This window comes from Micropterus salmoides, unplaced genomic scaffold (assembly GCF_014851395.1).
Source record: "Micropterus salmoides isolate LMB-PRFRI ecotype aquatic unplaced genomic scaffold, ASM1485139v1 Ms_hic_scaffold_2, whole genome shotgun sequence".
NCBI classification, from domain to species: Eukaryota; Metazoa; Chordata; class Actinopteri; order Centrarchiformes; family Centrarchidae; genus Micropterus; species Micropterus salmoides.
The window spans coordinates 8,212,712-8,237,445 of NW_024041150.1; the positions used below are offsets into that span (position 1 = coordinate 8,212,712).

The 24,734-nt window shown below is 45.8% G+C and overlaps 1 protein-coding gene and 1 long non-coding RNA gene across 4 annotated transcripts; one reads left to right on the plus strand and one right to left on the minus strand.

The window, feature by feature from the left end:
- The first annotated feature begins 3,338 nt into the window (after nucleotides 1–3,338).
- Nucleotides 3,339–6,329, plus strand: LOC119911425. Its single transcript, XR_005445851.1, has 3 exons — nucleotides 3,339–3,577; nucleotides 4,267–4,681; nucleotides 5,935–6,329. It is a non-coding gene; the product is annotated as an uncharacterized LOC119911425 (long non-coding RNA).
- Nucleotides 6,330–9,368: 3,039 nt separating this feature from the next.
- LOC119911361 (adipocyte plasma membrane-associated protein-like) lies at nucleotides 9,369–24,556 on the minus strand. Of its 3 annotated transcripts, XM_038730229.1 has the most exons (9): nucleotides 24,334–24,554; nucleotides 20,864–20,980; nucleotides 19,550–19,665; nucleotides 18,844–18,936; nucleotides 17,166–17,282; nucleotides 15,873–16,047; nucleotides 15,623–15,757; nucleotides 13,330–13,522; nucleotides 9,369–11,911 (listed from the first exon to the last, which is right to left on the minus strand). In XM_038730229.1, the coding sequence occupies exons 1-9, from the start codon at nucleotides 24,423–24,425 to the stop codon at nucleotides 11,702–11,704; spliced, it is 1,248 nt and encodes a 415-aa protein (XP_038586157.1). In that variant the 5' UTR covers nucleotides 24,426–24,554; the 3' UTR covers nucleotides 9,369–11,701. The 3 variants fall into 3 exon arrangements, with proteins under 3 accessions (XP_038586157.1, XP_038586158.1, XP_038586159.1); XM_038730230.1 differs by lacking the exon at nucleotides 18,844–18,936 and having other exon boundaries at nucleotides 24,334–24,555; XM_038730231.1 differs by lacking the exons at nucleotides 17,166–17,282; nucleotides 18,844–18,936 and having other exon boundaries at nucleotides 24,334–24,556.
- Nucleotides 24,557–24,734: the final 178 nt, after the last annotated feature.

Consider the following 24,734-nt stretch of genomic DNA (forward strand, 5'->3'; position numbering starts at 1 on the left):
AATTTAAGGATGCGATTCAATCAGCTCTAAATTCATTCTCAAGTCACAATAACAGAGGACTCCTATGCTAATTTCAGTCCCTCCCAAATCGATCATCTTGTTGATAGTGCTGCAGGCTCGCTTCGAATGACACTGGACTCTGTAGCCCCTCTAAAAAAGAAAATACTAAAACAAAGATGGTTGCTCCATGGTATAATACTGAAACTCACAAATTAAAGCAAATATCACGGAAAGACAGAGAGTCACAGCTCTATGAGCCAAGTATTCCCATAGCTCTCAGCAGTTACGACTTCATGAGCTTCTTTAATGATAAATTCTAGCTATTAGAGACAAAATTCACCAGACCTGCCCTCAACTGGCACCGACTTATCTCTTAACTCAGGAACCTTAGAAACAGCTGTAGAACCAGATACATGTTTAGACTGTTTTGCTTCCTCAATCTTACCAACTAACTTCAATATTCTTCATCTAAACCATCAACCTGCCTCTTAGACCCCATCCCACTAGGTTGCTTAAAGAGTTTTACCCTTAGTCAGCACCTCTATACTAGATATGATCAATCTATCTCTATCAACAGGCTATGTACCACAGTACTTTAAAGTAGCTGTAATTAAACCTCTTCTGAAAAAGCCCAAAATTGATCCGGATGTTTTAGCCAACTATAGACCTATATCTAACCTTCCATTTCTCTCTAAGGTTCTGGAGAAAGCATTGCTAAACAGCTGTGTGACTTTCTATAGAGCAATAGTTTATTTGAGGATTTTCAGTCAGGATTTAGAGCTCATCATAGCACAGAGACAGCACTGGTGAAAATTACTAATGACCTCCTTATTGCATCAGACAAAGGACTTGTCTCTGTACTGGTTTATTAGATCTTAGTGCTGCATTTGATACCATTGACCATCAGATCCTATTGCAGAGACTGGAACATTTCATTGGCATTAAAGGAACCGCTCTAAGCTGGTTAAGTCCTATTTATCAGATCGATTTCAGTTTGTACATGTTAACGATGAGTCCTCCATGCATGCCAAAGTTACTCATGGAGTTCCTCAAGGATCTGTCCTTGGACCAATCCTCTTCACTTTATATATGCTTCCTTTAGGCAATATTCAGGAAACATTCCATAAGCTTTCATTGTTATGCAGATGATACTCAGTTATCTATCGATCAAGCCAGATGAAACTCATCAGTTAACTAAACTTCAAATGTGCCTTCAGGATGTTAAAACCTGGATGACTGTAATTTTCTAATGTTAAACTCAGATAAAACTGAAGTTATTCCTGGGGCCTAAGCACCTCTGACGCATTATCTAAAGATATAGTTTCCCTGGATGGCATCGCCCTGGCCTCCAGCACCACTGTGAGGAATCTTGGAGTCATCTTTGATCAGTACATGTCGTTTGAAGTCTCACATTAAGCAAATTTCAAGGACCGCCTTTTTCACCTACGTAATATTGCGAAAATCAGGAACATCCTGTCTAAAAATGATGCAGAAAACTAGTCCATGCATTTGTTACTTCTAGGCTGGATTACTGCAATTCCTTATTATCAGGCTGCTCGAAAAGTCCATTAAGACTCTTCAGCTGATCCAGAATGCTGCAGCACGTGTTCTGACAGGAACCAGGAAAGAGATCACATTTCTCCTGTTTTAGCTTCTTTGCATTGGCTTCCAGTAAAATCCAGAAGAATTTAAAATCATTCTTCTTACCTACAAAGCTCTTAATGGTCAGGCACCATCTTATCTTAAAGAGCTCATAGTACCTTACTACCCCACCAGAGCACTGCGCTCCCAGAATGCAGGGTTACTTGTGGTTCCTAGAGTCTCCAAAAGTAGACTAGGAGCCAGAGCATTCCGCTATCAAGCTACTCTCCTGTGGAACCAGGTTCCAGTTTGGGTTCAGGGGCAGACACCATCTCCACATTTAAGAGTAGGCTTAAGACTTTCCTCTTTGATAAAGCTTATAGTTAGGGCTGGCTCAGGTAGTCCTGAACCATCCCTTAGTTATGCTGCTATAGGCCTAGACTGCCGGGGGATTTCCCATGATGCACTGACCTCTCTCCTCTACTTTCTCTCCCTCTGTATGCAACCTCATCCCATTATTGCATGTTACTAACACAACTTCTCCCCTTTCTGGTAGTCTTGTGCTTTCGTCTCTCTCCTCTCTCCTATCACTTCCTGCAGGTGTTTCTGGCTCTGGAGCTGTGGAGTCTGGATCTGTGGTTGCGGGTCACCTGCTGCCCCCGTGTTCCTGCTCGACACCCTCTGCTGCAACGACTATTATTATTATTGTTATTATAATCATTAACATTACGACTGTTACCATTAACACTATTATAAATATCTGTACCATTTTTCATTTAGTCTATAGCAACATCACCTTTACTGTCTGTACCTCTGTGTGGATATTGTGTAGGCTGCCTCCCTCCCCTCTCTCTCCTTACATCTCTCTCTCTCTCTCCTTACATCTCTCTCTCTCTCTCTCTCTCTTTCTCTCTCTCTCTCTCTCTCTCACCCCAACCGGTCGAGGCAGATGGCCGCCCACCCTGAGCCATGGTTCTGCTCGAGGTTTCTGCCTCTTAAAGGAAGTTTTTCCTTGCCTCTGTCTCCTAGTGCTGCTCTTGGTGGGAACTGTTGGGCTTCTGTAAATATCATCACAGAGTACGGTCTAGACCTGCTCTTTATGAAAAGCGCTGTGAGATAACTGTTGTTGTGATTTGGCGCTATATAAATAAAATTGAATTGAATGTAAATCTGATTTCAGGTCTGTTAACACCTCATACAGTCTATGATTAACACAGTTAAACGGGGCATTACAGGGAACAGCTCCTGTTTGGTGACCTGTCCCCGGAAAACGGGGACGTCCTGTCAGCCTCTTTTGAAGCTGTTACTTAAAAATGACTCCAACACATGAGAACAAACCCACGTGCGTCTGAGCTGAGCTAGATCAGATTATGTGCTGGACTCTGTCCCCCTCGTGAGCCCACGTGTCTTTTTCACACGTTACTGTTTGTACAGGTTAAACCAACAGGATGCATGATCCTTACAGAGTGCAGGATTTGCAGGTCTTTTAATTTGAAAAACCCTCGTCCTGTTGTGTTCTCCAGACGTTTCAGTGTCAGGTTAAGGTTGTGGTGGTTCCCTGGCTGAAACAGACCATGACTCCAGTGTTGAGCTGTAAACCCTGAAACCAGCAGCTGCCTCCACCTTCATCCTCCTCCTCCTGACCCCTGATGGAGTTCACAGTGACGGTTACCTCCACCTGCAACACTAAGCCTGTCTCACTAAGTTTTCCTGCTGATTTACCTGCTCACATCCACTAAGTCTGTGAGGGTTCAGCACTCAGACTGGGCCAGACAACATGATTCAGGTGGATTTCAGTCTCTGAGACGTCACATGTCGAGTCACACAAGGTACAGCTGCTGAGTATAAAGGAACGAGCAGGAGAGTTTGTTCCTGTGAACAGAGCTGATCTGTGTTCAGAGCATCGAGGCCTCACACCAAACAGACGAGAACTCACAGACAGAGTGCATGATGGGACTGAAGACGCTGCTGCTCGTCTCTCTGCTCGGCGTTCTGGGTAAAAGTTTCTTCTTCTTTAACACGGTTTAATGTTGGAAAGGGGCCACGCTGGATTCCTCCTTTTCCAAACCACCAGTTTTCAGCCTGACTTCCTTCTTTCCGTCTAACAGGATTTAACTCTGTTCGGGTGGGAATTTCTGTAAGCTGTGTACGCAGCAGCTTGTTCAGCGCTGAATTGAACAGCTTTTCTTGTTGTTTGGACGCAGTTTTAGGAACAGAAGCATGATAAAGTCACACACTGAAACTCTGCAACATAAAACTCCTCAGTCAAACAGAAACGAGCTTCTCTTTCAGCTCTGAAGCTGCAGATATCTAGTGGGGAGAAACTAAAGAGAACTCGTGTTAAATGTTTAGTGAAGCGATCGACGTGTGAAAAGGAGACGAGGGTTTGAGTTTGTGATCACTGCAGCTGCCAGAAGTGGAGTCAGTTAGAATCTGCCAAGCAGCAAAACTTCCCCTGACTGAAATACTTTATTTTGAAGACGACTGACGATTTTCTGAACTGTTATGGTTTAATCTTTAAAGCAGCTAACTCTGTCAGAGAAATGTACTGTAGTAGAAAGTGGTAAAGTACAAACTCAGACGTCCTGCAGACTAAACTCTATCAGCACAAACTCTAGTGAAGCGAGTGTTGAAGACAAGCGCCACTCTAAGGTCAGAGGTGATGGTCTTCCTCTCCCCCTGCAGCGCTGGAGGTGTTGGCGGGCCGCAGAGTTGGAGGTGTGACCAACATCAACAAGGACGACCCCGACCTCCAAAAGGCCCTCCTCGTCGCCACCAACTACTACAACACCCAATCAAAAGACCCCTTCCTCTACAAAATCTCCTCCGTCAGCAAGGCACGGAGTCAGGTACGACACAGTGTGTGTGTGTAAAGCACTTTGATAGTGCAGCCATCAGCAGTTACCCAGGTGAAGTACAAGTACCTCACTATTGTACTGAAGTACAGTACTTGAGTAAATGTACTTAGTGACTCTGCTGTCGTGTGTTTCAGTTGGTTGCAGGGATTCTGTACAGCGTGGATTTGGCAATTTCCAAAACCACCTGCCGTAAACTCCCCAGCCAAGATCTGTCCAAATGCAGCTTTAAGCTTCCTCGCAAGGTGAGTCTGAACAGGTGCTCCATGGTAGGGGTCTGAACAGGTGCTCCATGGTAGGGGGTGAACAGGTGCACCATGGTAGGGGTGAACAGGTGCACCATGGTAGGGGTGAACAGGTGCACCATGGTAGGGGTCTGAACAGGTGCCCCATGGGGGGGGGCTGAACAGGTGCCCCATGGTAGGGGGGTGAACAGGTGCACCATGGGGGGGGCTGAACAGGTGCACCATGGTAGGGGTGAACAGGTGTACCATGGTAGGGTGAACAGGTGCACCATGGTAGGGGGGTGAACAGGTGCACCATGGGGGGGGCTGAACAGGTGCACCATGGGGGGGGGGCTGAACAGGTGCACCATGGTAGGGGGGTGACAGGTGCACCATGGGGGGGGCTGAACAGGTGCACCATGGTAGGGGCTGAACAGGTGCACCATGGTAGGGGTGAACAGGTGCACCATGGTAGGGGGGAACAGGTGCACCATGGGGGGGCTGAACAGGTGCACCATGGGGGGGGGGCTGAACAGGTGCACCATGGTAGGGGTCTGAACAGGTGCACCATGGGGCGTCTGAACAGGTGCACCATGGTAGGGTGAACAGGTGCACCGTGGTGGGTCTGAACAGGTGCACCATGGTAGGGTGAACAGGTGCACCATGGGGGGGGCTGAACAGGTGCACCATGGGGGGGGGGGAACAGGTGCACCATGGGGGGGCTGAACAGGTGCACCATGGGGGGGGGGCTGAACAGGTGCACCATGGTAGGGGGGTGAACAGGTGCACCATGGGGGGGGCTGAACAGGTGCACCATGGGGGGGGGCTGAACAGGTGCACCATGGTAGGGGTCTGAACAGGTGCACCATGGGGCGTCTGAACAGGTGCACCATGGTAGGGGTGAACAGGTGCACCATGGTAGGGGTCTGAACAGGTGCACCATGGTAGGGGCTGAACAGGTGCACCATGGTAGGGGTGAACAGGTGCACCATGGTAGGGGGGTGAACAGGTGCACCATGGGGGGGGCTGAACAGGTGCACCATGGGGGGGCTGAACAGGTGCACCATGGTAGGGGTCTGAACAGGTGCACCATGGGGCGTCTGAACAGGTGCACCATGGTAGGGTGAACAGGTGCACCGTGGGTGGGTCTGAACAGGTGCACCATGGTAGGGGTGAACAGGTGCACCATGGGGGGTCTGAACAGGTGCACCTGGTGAGGATTTGTAGGTAAAGTTCTTTAATGTGAAAAATCCACTTCCTGTTGTGTTTTCCAGACGCTTCAGTGTCACGTTAAGGTTTTGGTAGTTCCCTGGCTGAAACAGACCACAACTCTGGAGTTCACCTGTGAACCCTGAAACCAGCAGCTGCCTCCACCTTCTTCATCATCATCCTCCTCCCTGATGGAGTTCACTGTGATGGTGTCGTCGGCTCCACCTGCAGCTCATCATCTGTAACACTAAACCTTTCTCACAAGTTTTCCTGCTGATTTATTTCTGTATTTACGTGTAGTGAAGCAGAAACTGTGCTGTCTGTAATCTTTGGTTGTGCTGAGTGCAGACGAGGCCACCTGCTGGTCAGGTGGATGTACAGCAGCAGGTGGCCTGTCCTACAACACACACACACACACAAATAAATTCAATCAATCAATCATTCAACCAATCAAAACTGAGTTCAGACCAGAATTAAACTGTAAATTTATTGTAAAATCTGCAATAACAAATAAAACATTGCAAACCAATCACACATTATGAGACTGAATTTCTTTTCCTTAAAGTTTTATTAATTTACTTATCGATAATATCGTCAGTATTTTGTCTATAAATGAATATATTTCAACATAATAAATTCTTTTAAGAGATTATCGTGTAATTAAAAGGTTCCGTGTGTAATATTTCTGAAGATCTATCAACAGAAATGCAATATAAGATCCATAACTGTTTTCAGTGGTATGTAAATCCTTCCGTAATGAACTGTTGTGTTTTTATTACCTCAGAATGAGACATTTATATCTCCATAGTCAAGCAGGCCACAGACTCTTAATGTCGTTCTGAGTTTTTCAAAGTAAAAGCTCAGTTCAACTCTAAATAAAAAGCATTACAGTAAACAAGCTTCTCGTGCTTTTATTCTGTAGGCAGAACCACTAATGAGGAAGTGATTATGTGAGTAAGTGTTGCTGACATGACTGAGATCTATTTCAGCACCGCTATCAAAGTATTTATTTATATTTTAAGTCATTATTATTATAAGTCACAATAACATCTGGTTTTACTTGTTAATGTATCTACATAAAGGTCTTCCAGCTTGTAGTAAAACATACAGTGAGGAAAATAAGTATTTGAACACGCTGCTATTTTGCAAGTTCTCCCACTAAGAAATCATGGAGGGGTCTGAAATTGTCATCGTAGGTGCATGTCCACTGTGAGAGACATAATCTAAAAAAATATCACAATGTATGATTTTTTAACTATTTATTTGTATGATACAGCTGCAAATAAGTATTTGAACACCTGTCTATCAGCTAGAATTCTGACTCTCAAAGACCTGTTAGTCTGCCTTCAAAATGTCCACCTCCACTCCATTTATTATCCTAAATTAGATGCACCTGTTTGAGGTCGTTAGCTGCATAAAGACACCTGTCCACCCCATACAATCAGTAAGAATCCAACTACTAACATGGCCAAGACCAAAGAGCTGTCCAAAGACACTAGAGACAAAATTGTACACCTCCACAAGGCTGGAAAGGGCTACGGGGAAATTGCCAAGCAGCTTGGTGAAAAAAGGTCCACTGTTGGAGCAATCATTAGAAAATGGAAGAAGCTAAACATGACTGTCAATCTCCCTCGGACCGGGGCTCCATGCAAGATCTCACCTCGTGGGGTCTCAATGATCCTAAGAAAGGTGAGAAATCAGGCCAGAACTACACGGGAGGAGCCGGTCAATGACCTGAAAAGAGCTGGGACCACCGTTTCCAAGGTTACTGTTGGTAATACACTAAGACGTCATGGTTTGAAATCACGCATGGCACGGAAGGTTCCCCTGCTTAAACCAGCACATGTCAAGGCCCGTCTTCAGTTTGCCAATGACCATTTGGATGATCCAGAGGAGTCATGGGAGAAAGTCATGTGGTCAGATGAGACCAAATAGAACTTTTTGGTCATAATTCCACTAACCGTGTTTGGAGGAAGAAGAATGATGAGTACCATCCCAAGAACAGCATCCCTACTGTGAAGCATGGGGGTGGTAGCATCATGCTTTGGGGGTGTTTTTCTGCACATGGGACAGGGCGACTGCACTGTATTAAGGAGAGGATGACCGGGGCCATGTATTGCATCCTCAGTTAGAGCATTGAAGATGGGTCGAGGCCGGGTCTTCCAACATGACAATGACCCGAAGCACACAGCCAGGATAACCAAGGAGTGGCTCTGTAAGAAGCATATCAAGGTTCTGGCGTGGCCTAGCCAGTCTCCAGACCTAAACCCAATAGAGAATCTTTGGAGGGAGCTCAAACTCCGTGTTTCTCAGCGACAGCCCAGAAACCTGACTGATCTAGAGAAGATCTGTGTGGAGGAGTGGGCCAAAATCCCTCCTGCAGTGCAAACCTGCTGAAAAACTACAGGAAACGTTTGACCAAACAAAGGCTACTGTACCAAATATTAACATTGATTTTCTCAGGTGTTCAAATACTTATTTTCCTCACGGTATCACTCCATTACTCAGTGACCTCCACTGGCTCCCCGGGGCCTCCAGAATCAAATTCAAGTCACTAATGCTGCATACAGAGTGACTACTGGGTCTGCACCATCTACCTAAACTCCATAATACAAACTTACGTTCCTTCTCGGCCGCTACGCTCCTCCAGCGAACGCCGCCTGGCTCTGCCATCCCTTCACACAAAGCAATCCCAGTCCCGGCTGTTCTCATCTGTGACCCCACGATGGTGGAACAAGGTGCAACACGCCATCAGAGCAGGAGCGTCCCTCTCTGACTTCAAGAAGCTCCTGAAAACTCTGCAGAGAACATTTCCTCTGATAACTGCTCTGACCTCTGACATGCACTTCCTGTGCTCTTCTTCTTCTTATGGCTCCTCACAATAATCTTTTTTTGATTGCACTTTTTATTAACTTACTTCCTTCCCTAGGTTTTTACCCCATTGATGTGATATGTACTATGAGCTCTTACTAGTATGTGTTGTCAGTTGTAGATCTGTAGTTGATGCTTGTATGTTGTTCCTCAAATGTAAGTCGCTTTGGATAAAAGCGTCTGCCACATGAGGAAATGTAAATGTAGAAAAGACACCTTTTGTGCTGTTGTCAGCCACCGTAGCTGTCCTGCGCTCTTTGAAAGGTTAGGGGGCAGTGGTAGACTGGACAGATGTTTGCAATTCACAACCCTCACCACTAGAAGCCACTGATTCTTCCACACTGAACCTTTAAACGTGTAGTTTTCAGCGGCCTCTAGTGGTGAGGTTTCAGATTGCAACCAACCAACACAACACGCTGGAAACTCAGGTAAACTACCAAGCAGTGGGAGTGTCTTATCAGCTGCAGGTTGGACTAATCCATGCTCGTTACATGATAACGGTACATTTTCATTAATATAAAAGTGATTAATTCATTAAAAACAATACTCTTAAATGGATTTTACATCTTAAAAACCCCAAATTCAATGTAATAATCCAATTAATAAACTTCAAACATAGGACAACCCCTTGAATTTGTGACGTTTTATTACAGGAATGATGGAAAACTACCAAAGCAAGACAGAATGAAGTTAACTGGTATCAGATTGGCGTCTTCTGAGAACATGTTAAAAAAACACTCAGGTTGAATTAAAACTGCAGATTTTATTCAGTTTTAGTTAAAAGGAAGCTGAAGAGCTGCAGAAACAGGTTCATCTAAATAAAGAGAGTTCACAGAGAAATCTATCGTACCGACAAGGAAAAAGCCGAAAATACACATCAAAACTAATCTGACTGTTTGAAATGCTAAAAACAGGAGCTCAGGGTTAAACCTCATAGTGCAAATAAAAGATGCTCGTGGAGACAAACTACATTTGGCACCTCGACTCAACTCAGACACGAAAAACTAAAACACAGCAAAGATCTGCTTCTCTGAAGGTGCAGCAGGTTTTCAGTTCTTTCTTGTACTGAAGACTAATCTAACTCCGGGCACCGGATGTGGTCGGTGGTTCTGCAGACGTGGAGCCAACAGGAAGCTCAGACGCTTGTTATCCTGAGACAATCCTGATCGCCCGAACAGCTGATGCTCAGAGTTAGTCCAAGATATTTAAGTTGTGGTTTTAAGAAAGAACAGGCAAACCTGCAAATACTGAAGCTTACTGAAATCAAACGCACGAAATGTTCGAGGCAACGCACAGTTCAAATACACAAACCCGTCTGCGTGGTCCCAGCCGCCAGTTTGAAACGAGACGTGTTCATGTCGTGGGATGGTCGAGACGGGAAAGACGCAAATGATCGGAGTTGAGAGTAAAAGCTGAAAACACTATGTTCATTTAATATTAGTTCAATCACGCCGAACAAAAGGAACCTGATGTCCATGTTTGTTTTTCTTCAGGCACTTCTGTTTTTGTAATGCTGCGTTCGCGTCATTTAAATCACAATTAAGAGCCGCCGGGGGGGGGGGAGCATTCCTGTCACCCTCCGAGTCCAGATATCTTTCTGACGACCACATTAACACCAATTCAATCCATTCGGCTCGTGAGCGTTTGTTTGTATAAATGAACAAACAACAACAAAGGAAGCTAATTTAGTTTGTTAATCTGGTGTAGCTACGAGGTTAGCATCAGGGCTAACCACCTTGGAATAACATGTGAACGCTGGCAGCTCAGAGTAAGTGTTGGTTTCCTGACATTGCATGAATGCAGCTGAAAGTCGGATGTATTGAAGTTTCCCAGTCGTGGGGCCAAGTTGGATGGATGTTGGGAAACGTTTGTGGGAAACTCGTACGTACGGTATCGTGGATTAATGCTGCAGAACAAACGGCCAAATCTTATTATTATTATTATCTTCTGATCCTGTAGGACGTCAGCAGAGTTGGAACAAAACCCTCCTTATTCCAACTTGTTAACAGTGCAATCGACTGCAGTAGCACGCTAACATTTACTGTGTAATGTTTATTATTATTATTATTATTAACTGGACTTGGTGCTAAATAATACAGAAGTGTCCAAACAAACATGGCGCCTCACATCAACCTAGTTTAATTACTCACTGAAGTAATTCAACTTAATTTTCCTTGCTCAGTCTACGATGTGCACGCAGCAGGCGGGTAGGAAAGTCACTGCCACGATGGTAGCATAGCTTATATGTGGACGTTTCCAGTAATTAAAATACCTTTTTCAAACACAGAACACACTTTAATAGACATCTGTGGGCTCCACACATTAAAGTGAGAAATGGCAGCTAGTAGCAGTAGCAATGCTAACCCAGAGGTAGTGAAATATCACCCGAGTCCCAGCGGGCAAGAACAAAGTAATGTTGAACCTACAATACAGCGTACAGAATTCCTCCAGTTTGCCTGCTAAATATAAATACAGGGCTTTGCTGATCGTGCTAGCTAGCTAGCTAGTGAGCGCTATGACGAGGAAGCTAGCAAACGAACCCACCTGTGAATCCGCTAACCAGTTAATTAGCTTAAACTCGCCTGCAAGCAAATTTTTCAGCCGTTTAGTACAAGATTTTGTCTTTTGAGCAGGTAGGCGTGGTCCTAGCTCGGTATTTCATCTTTAGACAGTTGGACCCTGGTTTCAGAACCAGAACAGTAGCTTTAATAATCACCACGTACCGGGCGTTCCTGTTATTTGGATTCATCTGACTGAGACTGCGAATGTTTCAACCTAATTTTGTGTTAATCTCATAAAGAAAAGAAAGAAATTTCACTTTGACAAACCACCTGTGACGGGTTTTATTTCACGTCACGCTCGTGACACCAGCGTTAAGGACGAATGCCGTGTCACGGTTTCAGACTTCACACTAATCCTTCAGGCACACTGAGAAAAGTCCGTCTGGAGATTCGTCTATTTTTAGACCTTGCTCAGGTCGAGTTTGGCGATGTACGGCGAGCGGAAGGAACCCAGGTACAGACTCCCCGCATACTCGTGGACCTCGCTGATGTATGCCGCCACCAGGCCGTTGGGGTCGTGGAAGCTCCGAGTGCAGATGCCGCCGTCATGGAGCTCCGCCACCAGGCTGTACCGAGGGACGAACTTCATCATCACCTCCTGGCTGAAGAGCTGGAGAGCAGTGAGGACAAGAAGGGAGGAGGGAAGGAAAGAGTTATGGAGGGTGATGTGGACACCCGGGAGTCATAACGTCTCAATAAGGACATTTGTCTCTATGTGGACACCCGGGAGTCATAACGTCTCAATAAGGACATTTGTCTCTATGTGGACACCCGGGAGTCATAACGTCTCAATAAGGACATTTGTCTCTATGTGGACACACGGGAGTCATAGCGTCTCAATGAGGATGTTCGTCTCTACGTGGACACACGGGAGTCATAGCGTCTCAATGAGGATGTTCGTCTCTACGTGGACACCAAAGTCATAGCTTCTCAATGAGGACATTCGTCTCTATGTGGACATCCTGGAGTCATAGCGTCTCAATAAGGACATTCGCCTCTATGTGGACACCCGGGAGTCATAGCGTCTCAATAAGGACATTCGTCTCTACGTGGATCCTCTGGAGTCATAGCGTCTCAATGAGGACATTCGTCTCTACGTGGACACACGGGAGTCATAGCGTCTCAATGAGGATGTTCGTCTCTACGTGGACACCCAAGTCATAGCTTCTCAATGAGGACATTCGTCTCTATGTGGACATCCTGGAGTCATAGCGTCTCAATAAGGACATTCGCCTCTACGTGGACACCCGGGAGTCATAGCGTCTCAATAAGGACATTCGTCTCTACGTGGATCCTCTGGAGTCATAGCGTCTCAATGAGGACATTCGTATCTACGTGGACACCCGAGAGTCATAGCGTCTCAATGAGGACATTCGTCTCTACGTGGACACCTGAGAGTCATAGCGTCTCAATGAGGACATTCGTCTCTACGTGGACACCCGTGAGTCATAGCGTCTCGATAAGGACATTCGTCTCTACGTGGACCCCCTGGAGTCATAGCGTCTCAATGAGGACATTCATCTCTACATGGACACCCGTGAGTCATAGCGTCTCGATAAGGACATTCGTCTCTACGTGGACCCCCTGGAGTCATAGCATCTCAGTGAGGACATTCGTCTCTACGTGGACCCCCTGGAGTCATAGCGTCTCAATGAGGACATTTGTCTCTACATGGACACCCAGGGGTTCGTTACGGCCTCTGCAAGCACACCTGCGAATCATTATCATCTCTATAATGTTGTATATGTTCGTCGCCTGAGTGTCGACCTGGAAACCTTCAAGTCGTTATTCTCTGTACAGGGACGCGAGTCGTTACGGTCACTACGTGGACACATGCGCACCGTTATTGTCTGTATAAAGACAACTTGGCGTCCATGGACAATTGTGAGTCACTATACATGCACATATGATCCACACTGATCAGCGTCCTCAACCTCCCTCAACCTTTTTCTTATTTCTGAAAGTTTCCATGAGGTTCCAGAAAGTCCAGCTGGAGGCATGGACCTGATCGCTCTTGAAGACCTTTACCTTGAAGATGAGCTTCTTGATCCAGGGTCTCTGGGACAGGAAGTCCAGCATGGAAAAGCCGGGGTTTGGCCGCACAGCAGACATGGCCACCCAGTAACCTCCACTCGAACTGGGACGGATGTTGTCGGGGAAACCGGGCAGATTGTCCATGAACGTGTCCATCCCACCTTTATTTAGCCCGGCAACATGGACCCTCAACCAGAAAGACACAGTTTACTTATACAAGCTGTACGCTCACTACTTTACACTGTTATACAAGCTGCACGCTCACTACTTTACACTGTTATACAAGCTGCACGCTCACTACTTTACACTGTTATACAAGCTGCACGCTCGCTACTTTACACTGTTATACGAGCTGCACGCTCGCTACTTTACACTGTTATACGAGCTGCACGCTCGCTACTTTACACTGTTATACGAGCTGCACGCTCGCTACTTTACACTGTTATACAAGCTGCACGCTCACTACTTTACACTGTTATACGAGCTGCACGCTCACTACTTTACACTGTTATACAAGCTGCACGCTCACTACTTTACACTGTTATACAAGCTGCACGCTCGCTACTTTACACTGTTATACAAGCTGCACGCTCACTACTTTACACTGTTATACAAGCTGCACGCTCACTACTTTACACTGTTATACAAGCTGTACGCTCACTACTGCTACACAAGCTGCACGCTCACTACTTTACACTGTTATACAAGCTGCACGCTCATAACTGCTACACTGTTATACAAGCTGCACGCTCACTACTGCAACACAAGCTGTACTCTCGCTACTTTACACTGTTATACAAGCTGCACGCTCACTACTGCTACACAAGCTGCACGCTCACTACTTTACACTGTTATACAAGCTGCACGCTCATAACTGCTACACTGTTATACAAGCTGCACGCTCACTACTGCTACACAAGCTGCACGCTCACTACTTTACACTGTTATACAAGCTGTACGCTCACTACTTTACACTGTTATACAAGCTGCACGCTCACTACTTTACACTGTTATACAAGCTGCACGCTCACTACTGCTACACAAGCTGCACGCTCAGTGCTTTACACTGTTATACAAGCTGTACGCTCAGTGCTTTACATTGTAGCAAAGCGTCATTTCTTCAGTGATATAATCAGATATAATCACATATTTACTAAAATGTGAGGGGTGGACTCACTTCGGGAGATACTGTACACGCAGTAGAACAAACAAATACATTAATAAGACACATATCATTTCACAGCTGTAATAATATAACATGTGTCTTCATAGGTGAATTTATTTTATTGGTTATTGGTTTTATTGATCTGTTGTTGATTAATTAACAACAGATCTTGTATAGTATCAATCGTTGTAATTGATTGATTGTTGACAAATACTGTACTTAAATAAATTTTAAACAACTACATTAGAGTGCGCTATAAACTATTTATTACATGTTTACACACTGAAAGCAGATGCTAAAGAGGTCGGGGTTAAAATGTGTTTTAGCAGTTGTTATATCTTTTTTACATGGACAGAATTACAGGGTGACTTCAGCTGCAGTCTGTCTCCATCACAGCAGGAAGGACGAAAATAAACCAACAGGTCGACAACACCTCCCACTGCAACCACACGTACACAGCGGCAGCTTGTTCCCATGGCAACAGAGAGTGCGACCATCACGCACATCCTCAACCATCACAGAGCGTTTCAAAATCTTCGTCGTCTGAGATACACAGAGAATCTGTTCAATCAATATTAATGATTTTTACTCAGGTGTTCTTATGTTCCCTGTTAATCAGCTCGTATTGGATCCTTTTCTTTTTAATTTCATTTATTTATTTTTATTTACTGAAGCACTTTAGAAAGAACTTTTTTTTTCTTTAACTGATTTTAATATTTTAGATGTACTGAATTTAAAATTTAAAAGCTTTTTCTCATGGAACTTTTTATTTAATTGATTATTTTAGTTTAGTTTGTGAAGCTGTTTGTGGTGGAACTTCACACGGCGGATCAGAAACCTGGATCAGGTGTGTTTCCATCAGCGTTGTCCAGCTAACGTTCAGGTTTCTAAAGGATCAGATGTCCACGTGTGCAAACACACGACCGGGAAACCACTCTAACTGATATCTCACTGGTTTGACGGCTGTTTGAAATCCTGCACCGAGACTCACAGGCGGCGCATTAAGGAAAGGAAGGTTTCTTTAGCGCTCGGCTCGAGTCTGAACTCGGCCTGTTTGATAGACAGGCTAACAAAAGACTCGAGCTGACAGTCGCGGAGGCTCAGGTGAGGCGGGTGTGGTACCTGCGTATCCGGGCCATGGTGGTCTCGGCCACCAGCACCGACTCCTCGTCAGGAAGCAGGTGGATCCCGTTTGGAAACCGCAGGTTGTCCATCACCACCGTCAGCTCCCGGCTCTCTGTGTCGTACTCCAACACTCTGAGACAACAGGACAGGTGTGCTTTTATTGTGAAACACAGAAGCGTACGGATCTCAGTCATTACACACACACTGTAATGAAGTGATTAACACATTTATTTGCAATGCGCCGTACCGGCCGTCAGCGGTGGCCTCCATGATCAGGTGCATGTAGTCTCTGCGCTGCCACCTGCTGCTGGAGTCGGTGAAGTACAACTTCTTCCCGTCCTGCGTCACCGCCACGTCGTTGATGAACGACAGCTTCCTGCCGGCGACCACCTGGCCCCCCGACACCAACCGGGTGGCCTCACCTGCAGAGGGCGTGAAGGTGGGACTGTGAGGCGTTGGCCCACGAGGAACTAACTCCAACAGCTCAGGTGTGAATGTTAACGTGCGGTTTGAGGTTACGCTCTCCGTTTTTCATCAGTTTAAACACGCCTCACCTCTGACAGGGATTTAGAAGGTCCATCAGCCGGATCGACCGGACCAGGCGCCGCGCCGGGTGCAGTGATCGCTCAGAGGCGGGACAGGAGCCATGCGGGCCCAGCTTGGACTTAAGGCTGCTGCTAAAGGTCCGGTGTGGACCAAAGGGGACTCGTGTTGAGCAAGAAACAGAAATAAACGTGGTGGACTTAAAGGACAGTGCTGTAGCAGTTAGCGCCTGATGCTAAGCTATTTTTGAGATTATGAAAACGTGTTCATCAGGCTGAGAGGTTCACGTCTCTATAAAAACTTTACAGACGTTACGGTTTGATAAAGATTAGATGAAAAACAGAAGATTCCTCGACACCAGTGGCCCGTGGTCAGAATAATTTCTAATAAATACCATCTGGTTTTGCGTGACACGCTGCCGTGTGAGTTCCCTCCTGCGCGGGACGCTCTGCCGTGTGAGTTCCCTCCTGCGCGGGACGCTCTGCCGTGTGAGTTCCCTCCTGCGCGGGACGCTCTGCCGTGTGAGTTCCCTCCTGCTGATGTCCTGTTTAGTTAAACAGTAACAGATTCTGGAGACTCCCAAACAGCGAGATCAGTCTCTCTGCCAATGAGTTGTGCTGCGTCACGTACAAAAAGTTCAAGACAGTTCAGCTTTGGCGGCGGGCGGGCGTGTGCTGAGGCGAGCTCTTCCCCTCCCTCTAACAGGGACACTGGCTGCTGAACACAGACTGTTTCTGCTGAGACCTGAAAACAGATTCGTATCTGTTGACCTGCTGCTCAGCAGGAGCCTGTTTAGGGCCGTATTACAGAAACTTCCTGTCCTAACTGCGTGGTGACCACAGTTCCTCAGTCAGAGTTCCTTTCCTACGTCAGCAGCAGCCTTTATTATTTTATCATTCTTTTTACCTTCAGTGTTAACTTTCCCGAGCAGAGTTGGGTCGGATCCAAAACAAAGAACGGCTGAACAAACATCACCTGCTGACGGCGTCCAGCTCACCTGTGGTGGGGTTCACCTCGAACAGACCCAGGTAAGCGTCGGCAACGAACAGAGTCCCGTTGGGTCCGACTCTGATCCCCAGCGGCCTCCCGCAGCTGGGCTCCTCATCTCTGGATCCTGCAGGACACACGGCCAGAAAACCTGGATCAGCTACCGTGAGGTTCAGTTCAGGACGGATCGCGGTTAGGTAAAGGTAAAGCGACTCCAAAACAAGCTCGGCCCGCTCAGAACATGAACCCTAACCAGCTGCTTGGAGTCCGGAGGAGCGTGTGGAGGCGGGGCGGGCTGAGCAGGGTTCCTCTGTACTAGGTACTTGTACTTCTACTCATCTCAGATACTTGTACTGTACCACATTTACCAGCTTACAGCTTCAGTTACTTTACAGACTCACATTTTTCCACATGCAGAGTTTAGAAAGTCTGATCACTTCTAAATGAAACTTGTTGACGTCAGTTCACGTGAAAACATTTGGTGGATCACAGAACAACGTTTCTCAGCTGCTACATTCTGCATGTATTTCTTGTGCAGCTTCTCCTCTGAATGTTCGTAATGACTGGGAGGTTTGTTAGTGTCAGAATCTTTACAAGCCAAAGAAGAAAAAGTGAACGAGCTGCAGCAGCAACATCCTGCTTTACGTTCATGAGGAGGAAGAGGAATAACAGTACAGCAGTGCTTTGATGCTCTCCTCAGACACAGAGTGGTGTTATAAATACAGCTGGTGGTGAAATGAGAGCAGCTGTCTGCAGGAGCTCTGTGAGGCAGTTTGATGTCCACACTTTAATCTCTGAGCTCCTCTGTGTGTTGAAACAAGCAGATGATGAAACCGAGTCAGGCCTCAACATGTCGCTGCTTCTAACTGACACTTTGTTCCCTCGCTGGTTGAGAAACGTGTTAAAACTCCAGAGTGAAGCAACCAGAGACAAACAGAGAGGAAGCAAAGGTCAGCAGAGACCGTCTCACTGCTCACGGTGTTCAAACTGAGGGTCACTCCACAGAACGGACCCGGGCGCCCACAGCAGACGCAGGGCCGGTTCACACTGAGCGGTGAATCATTTATGCTGCAGAGTGCCGCCACACTCGCTTCAACTAAACTCTAATCAGTTTAAACTGAAGCTAAACTAACTCCGGTAAACTGAAACCTTTCAGTCAGTCTACATTACATAAAGGTTTAAACTAGACTAGACTTCACTGCACTCAGCCTTGAACCCTGAACCTTAAACTGGTCCTCAGGCTGTCCACGCTGAAGCTGAATCCAGCGAGTCCATTCGCTCCAGGAGGCGCAGAACGTTTGTCGCCCCGTGGTCGGTCTGGATTCTGCTGTGACAGCGTTTACCTGCCGGAGGAGCTCAAAGCAAACTGCTTTTATTAAATCAGCTTCATATTTATATAAACCGGACAGACCTGGACGATGAAGCGAGGAGGTTGAACTACCTGCTGAGTTCAGGAAACGTGTAAGTTTATTCCAGCTGTCGCTGTACTTTACTGTGAGCATGTTAGCGTCGCCCTGATGGATCCATTTTAACAGCTGTCGTCCTGCTGACTCGGCATCAGTTGGATCCCAGCAGGATGTTTCCTTTGGCTTCATCCAGCTGGAGTAACCGCAGGCCGGGAACGCTCGCCAGCTGTCCGGCAGTTTGAAAGTCGCGTTGCGTGTGAACGCAGCTTTAGTCTTTCTTACCACATGGCGGTTCTCCAAGTCTCGTCACCGTGTGAATTCTGCGACCAGTCAGCTTCACGATCTTCCCGTCAGCTGTTCCGGCGAACAAAACATCTGCAGACAGAAGAGAAAAACATCCGTCAGCTGTCAGGTCCTCCTCATCCAACTTTATTTCACAAGCACATCTAGGAACCACCAGGCTGCCCTCAATCCACAGATCAGCAGTGTAGGCTGGAGCTCGTCCACGAAAGGCTTTAAAAACAACAGAAGCTTAAAATCAATCCTAGAATGAACTGGGAGCCAGTGAAGGGAGGCAAGAACCGCTTATGAGTCCCAGTAAGGAGACGAGCGGCAGCTGTTGGCGGCCCGGCCAACGCCTACATACAGAGCAGAGCGATCAAACGAGAAAAGAAGTGGCCCGAGAATCGAACCCTGGGGAACTCCACACGGGGGACCCAGAAGGTGAAACAGAGCTACCAACACCTCCCCCTCATGTTCTTTGTGACCTCGTGTAGGTCTTGAAATCTAAATGTGGAAACTGGACTTTCAGCTCCACGTGGACCCCTTTCACAGGGAGGTCAGCGTGACCCAGTCCGGAGCAGGACCATGACCTCTGACCTTAGTGATTGCAAACCGAGGGCGTCTGATGAAACGGGCTGGAGTGTTTCTTTTCCGCCTGTCGCTCCTTTCACATGTTAAACAAAACCAGACTAAAGGTCACACTGACCTCCGATGTTGACGATGGACTCTGGTCCGAGGATCTGGTCCTCAAACAGTCTCTCGGCCTCTCGCAGCTTCAGGTTTGGCTCCCAGCAGCCCTTCATCGCCGGGGGCTCCTTCAGACTGCACGATACAAAACACCCAGCAGGAAACTCATGAGAGACGTTGGGAAGGAAACTGGACTTTACTCATTTAGTAAAAATACATCTGTTTTAAAAAGTCTCTAAATCTTTTTTTCTTTGAGACGTTACTCGTTTTTTAATCAAAATAATGAAAATTAAAAATCACAATCCTGCTTCTTACTCTCACGACGTTTGTTTTCTCTTAACATATCTGACTTTACTTTAAAAACTTTATCCTCAAACTGAAACAAGTTGATTTGTGTTTGAGAAACCTGACTTCAATCCTGCTGACCCTGTTGTTCAGGACTGGGGCTGGGCACTGAGAACCGGTTCCAAGCTGGAACCGCTAGAAGCTTCCAGGAAGCGTGGAGTCGTTTGGACTAAAAAAGAGGACGCAGCAGCAGAATGCAGCATAAGGAGGTTTGACGAAGCGTCTCCTTCAACCCGAACCAGAACCGAGGGCCCATAAGGACCAGATCCATGAGTTTAATCTGAATCTATGAAATCTAAACAATAAACAACCATCCTTTAACTGGAAACCTGCAGCAGCTGTCGACCTGCAGAGGCCGAAGCTTCTCTCTTTGCATGCATAAGGATTCATGTCATGTGACAGAGGCTGCGTCATGTGACCTGCTGTCATTTGGTCTCGGTCTGTGGTTTGTCGTCCCTTCAGTCGGTCTCTTGGTGTCTCCGTAGCTGCTTTAAAGGTTGTTTGTTCAGGACTGAGAATCCTGAATAACTCACACCGACGCTTCCTTTAGTTGGGAATTGTTAGCTGGAAATGTGGGAACGTGTTTGTTGTTGTGAGTTTGGGTTCTAACGTTACAGGGATCTGAGTTTCTCAGCTGATCCTGGTCCCGGACGAAACGATGGACTAACCTGAGGAACACCAGAACAACAGAATGTGAAGCTGCGGCTCACCTTTAAACTGCGCACACTAATCATCTCTTAATCATCCTGAACATCTTTTGCATTTTAATTAGTAGTGTTATCTACATGTATATTTCTATATTTATGTTCACGTGTTCTCTACAGGCAAACTGCTCGAATGTGAAAATGAATATTTCAATAAACCCGTTCCCTCCAGGAGGCCTTGGACTGTAAATAAGAATCTGCTGTTGGTAAAATACAGGTTTCATTTCCATTAATAATAATAAAAGATGTTGAATAAGAAACAGGTGAGCGAGCGGCTGGCTCACCTGAAGGCTTCGGGGTGGATGGGAGACTCCAGGATGAGGACGATGACCAGGAGAGGAAGAAGCACGAAGCCGCCCAGAGTCAGCAGAGTCACCTGGAACACCTTCCCGCTGTAGGTTCTGCAGGAGGAACCAACCGCAGGGGACACGGTCAAGACCTGCAGCCGTTCTCAGGGTTCTACCCTCGGCCCTCTCATCTTTCACTATTCACAGTCTAAGCCCCGCCCCTCCCGCCCCATGTGGCCATATTTCAGAAAAAGCATGGAGTACAGAGCGCCTAAGCCCCGCCCCTTCCAGTGGACCACCATGGGCCTTACTTTGGACAAAATATGTACGGTAATCAACGGCAAGAGACAACTAATGTTTAGATCCCGTTTGAATCACACACACGATGTTTGTTAATTTAAAACATTTCAAAGTCAAGAAAGTCGCAGTTTGATGTAAAACTGTTGAAGAGTAAGACTGAAAATACAGAAATACAAAGAGCACAAACCCAAAAGTCCCGTATGTGACGTCGTAACTGTTTCTGTCAATGACTGAAGCTAAAGTCACTGAAGCTAATCAAGCTAACGTTACTGAGGCTAATGTCACAGAAGCTAACGTTACTGAAGCTAATGAAGCTAACGTTACTGAAGCTAATGAAGCTAATGTTACTGAAAGTACTGAAGCTACTGAAGCTGACGTTACTGAAGCTAATGTTACTGAAAGTACTGAAGCTACTGAAGCTAACGTTACTGAAAGTACTGAAGCTACTGAAGCTAACGTTACTGAAGCTAATGTTACTGAAAGTACTGAAGCTACTGAAGCTAACGTTACTGAAGCTAATGTTACTGAAAGTACTGAAGCTAACGTTACTGAAGCTAATGTTACTGAAAGTACTGAAGCTGACGTTACTGAAGCTAATGTTACTGAAAGTACTGAAGCTACTGAAGCTAACGTTACTGAAGCTAATGTTACTGAAAGTACTGAAGCTACTGAAGCTAACGTTACTGAAGCTAATGTTACTGAAAGTACTGAAGCTGACGTTACTGAAGCTAATGTTACTGAAAGTACTGAAGCTACTGAAGCTAACGTTACTGAAGCTAATGTTACTGAAAGTACTGAAGCTTACGTTACTGAAACTACTGAAGCTAACGTTACTGAAGCTAATGTTACTGAAAGTACTGAAGCTGACGTTACTGAAGCTAATGAAGCTAACGTTACTGAAGCAAATGTCACTGAAGCTAATGTTACTGAAAGTACTGAAGCTACTGAAGCTAACGTTACTGAAGCTAATGTTACTGAAAGTACTGAAGCTGACGTTACTGAAGCTAATGAAGCTAACGTTACTGAAGCTAATGTCACAGAAGCTAATGTTACTGAAGCTATTGAAGCTAACGTTACTGAAAGTACTGAAGCTAATGTTACTGAAAGTACTGAAAGTACTGAAGCTGACGTTACTGAAGCAAATGTCACTGAAGCTAATGTTACTGAAAGTACTGAAGCTAATGTTACTGAAAGTACTGAAGCTAATGTTACTGAAAGTACTGAAGCTAATGTTACTGAAAGTACTGAAAGTACTGAAGCTGACGTTACTGAAGCAAATGTCACTGAAGCTAATGTTACTGAAAGTACTGAAGCTAATGTTACTGAAAGTACTGAAGCTAATGTTACTGAAAGTACTGAAGCTACTGAAGCTAACGTTACTGAAAGTACTGAAGCTACTGAAGCTGACGTTACTGAAGCTAATGTCACTGAAAGTACTGAAGCTGACGTTACTGAAGCTAATGTTACTGAAAGTACTGAAGCTACTGAAGCTAACGTTACTGAAGCTAATGTCACTGAAAGTACTGAAGCTGACGTTACTGAAGCAAATGTCACTGAAGCTAATGTTACTGAAAGTACTGAAGCTAATGTCACTGAAGCTAATGTTACTGAAAGTACTGAAGCTGACGTTACTGAAGCTAGGCTGTTTCTCAATCACGAGTTCACCAAGTTCGGCTCGGTAGCACAAACTCCCAGGAACGGGAGCACGCAGTCCGTCATTCAGCAATTGGAACAGCAGTGGACTCGATGACGGCCGGACCTGTTAGCGGGCGGGACCTCACATCTCCGAGAACGTCGTATCAATTTTTCAAATCCGTCTTGAGAAATCGTTACTGAAGCTACTGAAGCTAACTTCACTGAAGCTAACGTTACTCAAGCTACTGAAGCTAACTTCACTGAAGCTAACGTTACTCAAGCTACTGAAGCTAACTTCACTGAAGCTAAAGTTACTGAAGCCAACATCAAAGAAGTGACATGTGAGGATGATGTGATAAAAGGACCGACAGTCGTTGGATTAAACTCATCAGGTGAAATATATTTCTGCGTGGAACATAGCTACGTTATCTAGCTAGTAGCAAGAAAGCAATGAACGTTAGCTTAGCATTACCGCGCTAACATGTTGGTGAAGTATATTGTGCAAGATGAGAGATGTAGTTCAAAACTACATGTAACTACTGTTTTACAACAAACTACAACTTTCTTGACAGACAAAATTATTTTTTAAACTGACAAACATCATGTGTGATTCAGAGCTCAGTTCAAACAGGATCAAAAAATAAATAGTCTGTCGCTGTTGACTACCGTACATATTTCTTCTGAAAAAAGGTCCCATGGGCAGGAAGTGGAAGCGACTTAGGCTCTGTATGTGGTCAGGACCCACCAACCTGAGTTTTGTCCCCCCTAAACTATAATTAAAAACACGCAGTGTATTGTAAATAATATAATGATATATCTGTGGATAAGACACATGTCTTTGGTGTGAGAGACCTGGGTTCGAATCCACTGTGAGACACCACTGTGTCCCTGAGCAGGACACTTAACCCCTCGTTGCTCCAGAGGCGTGCGACCTCTGATATATATAGCAGCTGTAAGTCACTTTAGATAAAAAGCGTCAGCTAAATGAATAAATGCGTAAGTGTAAAAACACATGTGCTTTAAGTTCAGAAACATGTTGACTCCGCCCTCCTCACAGTGGTTTGGTCCACTTTTATTGTTCCCCCTTATGTCTATGGCCCCCCCAACGGTTTTTGTTATTTACGGCCATGGCAGTGATATAATAATGATTATTAACGATCAGGTTTACAATCAAGTGTTTCTTTCTGTCACGGTCAGATCAATAATACATTCATTTACACTTTAATAAATGATCTCACGTGAATAACATGAAATGAAAACATGTGACTGCAGCTACTGAGCTCTGCTAAGCTACCTTTATGCTAAGCTAGCAGCTGTTTTTCCTGGCTAACACTAGCGCTAGTTTAAGCTAAGCTAGCCCTCTTACTTCCTCCAGATGAATTATTGATACATCAGCTGTCAATCACTCCACTGATTAATGACGTCAGCAGATCGATACCCTGACCCCCCTTCAGCTGATGTACCTCCTGATCAGGCAGCTGCTGCCTCAGCTCAGGTGTTTGTGCTGTGCCGGTCCAGGTTCCGAGTCTTACCCGGATCCCTTGTATCGGTTCTCCGGCAGCTCGTCCGTGATGACCTGCGGTCTGTGGACCCGCCGGAACCGGAGCCCCTCCGTCTCATTCATGCTGGACTCGGACGCTGAACGCGGATCGGATCGGATCAGTTGTTGGTCCGGAGCTGGAACGGCTCGCTGTGGTGGTTTGACCCGGGTTACAGGGGGAGTGAACCGGGACGGAAGAGCCACAGCCTACTGACGACGGCTTCCGGTCTGACACTTCACAATAAAACACCACCGCCTCGTCATCCGTTTCGGATTTTCAAAGTAAAAAAAACTAAACAGCTTGAAGAGAAAACTTAAAAATATCCAATATACACATATAAAAATACTAAGGAAAATCTAAAAGTACAAAACCAGTAACATTTAATAAGCGAT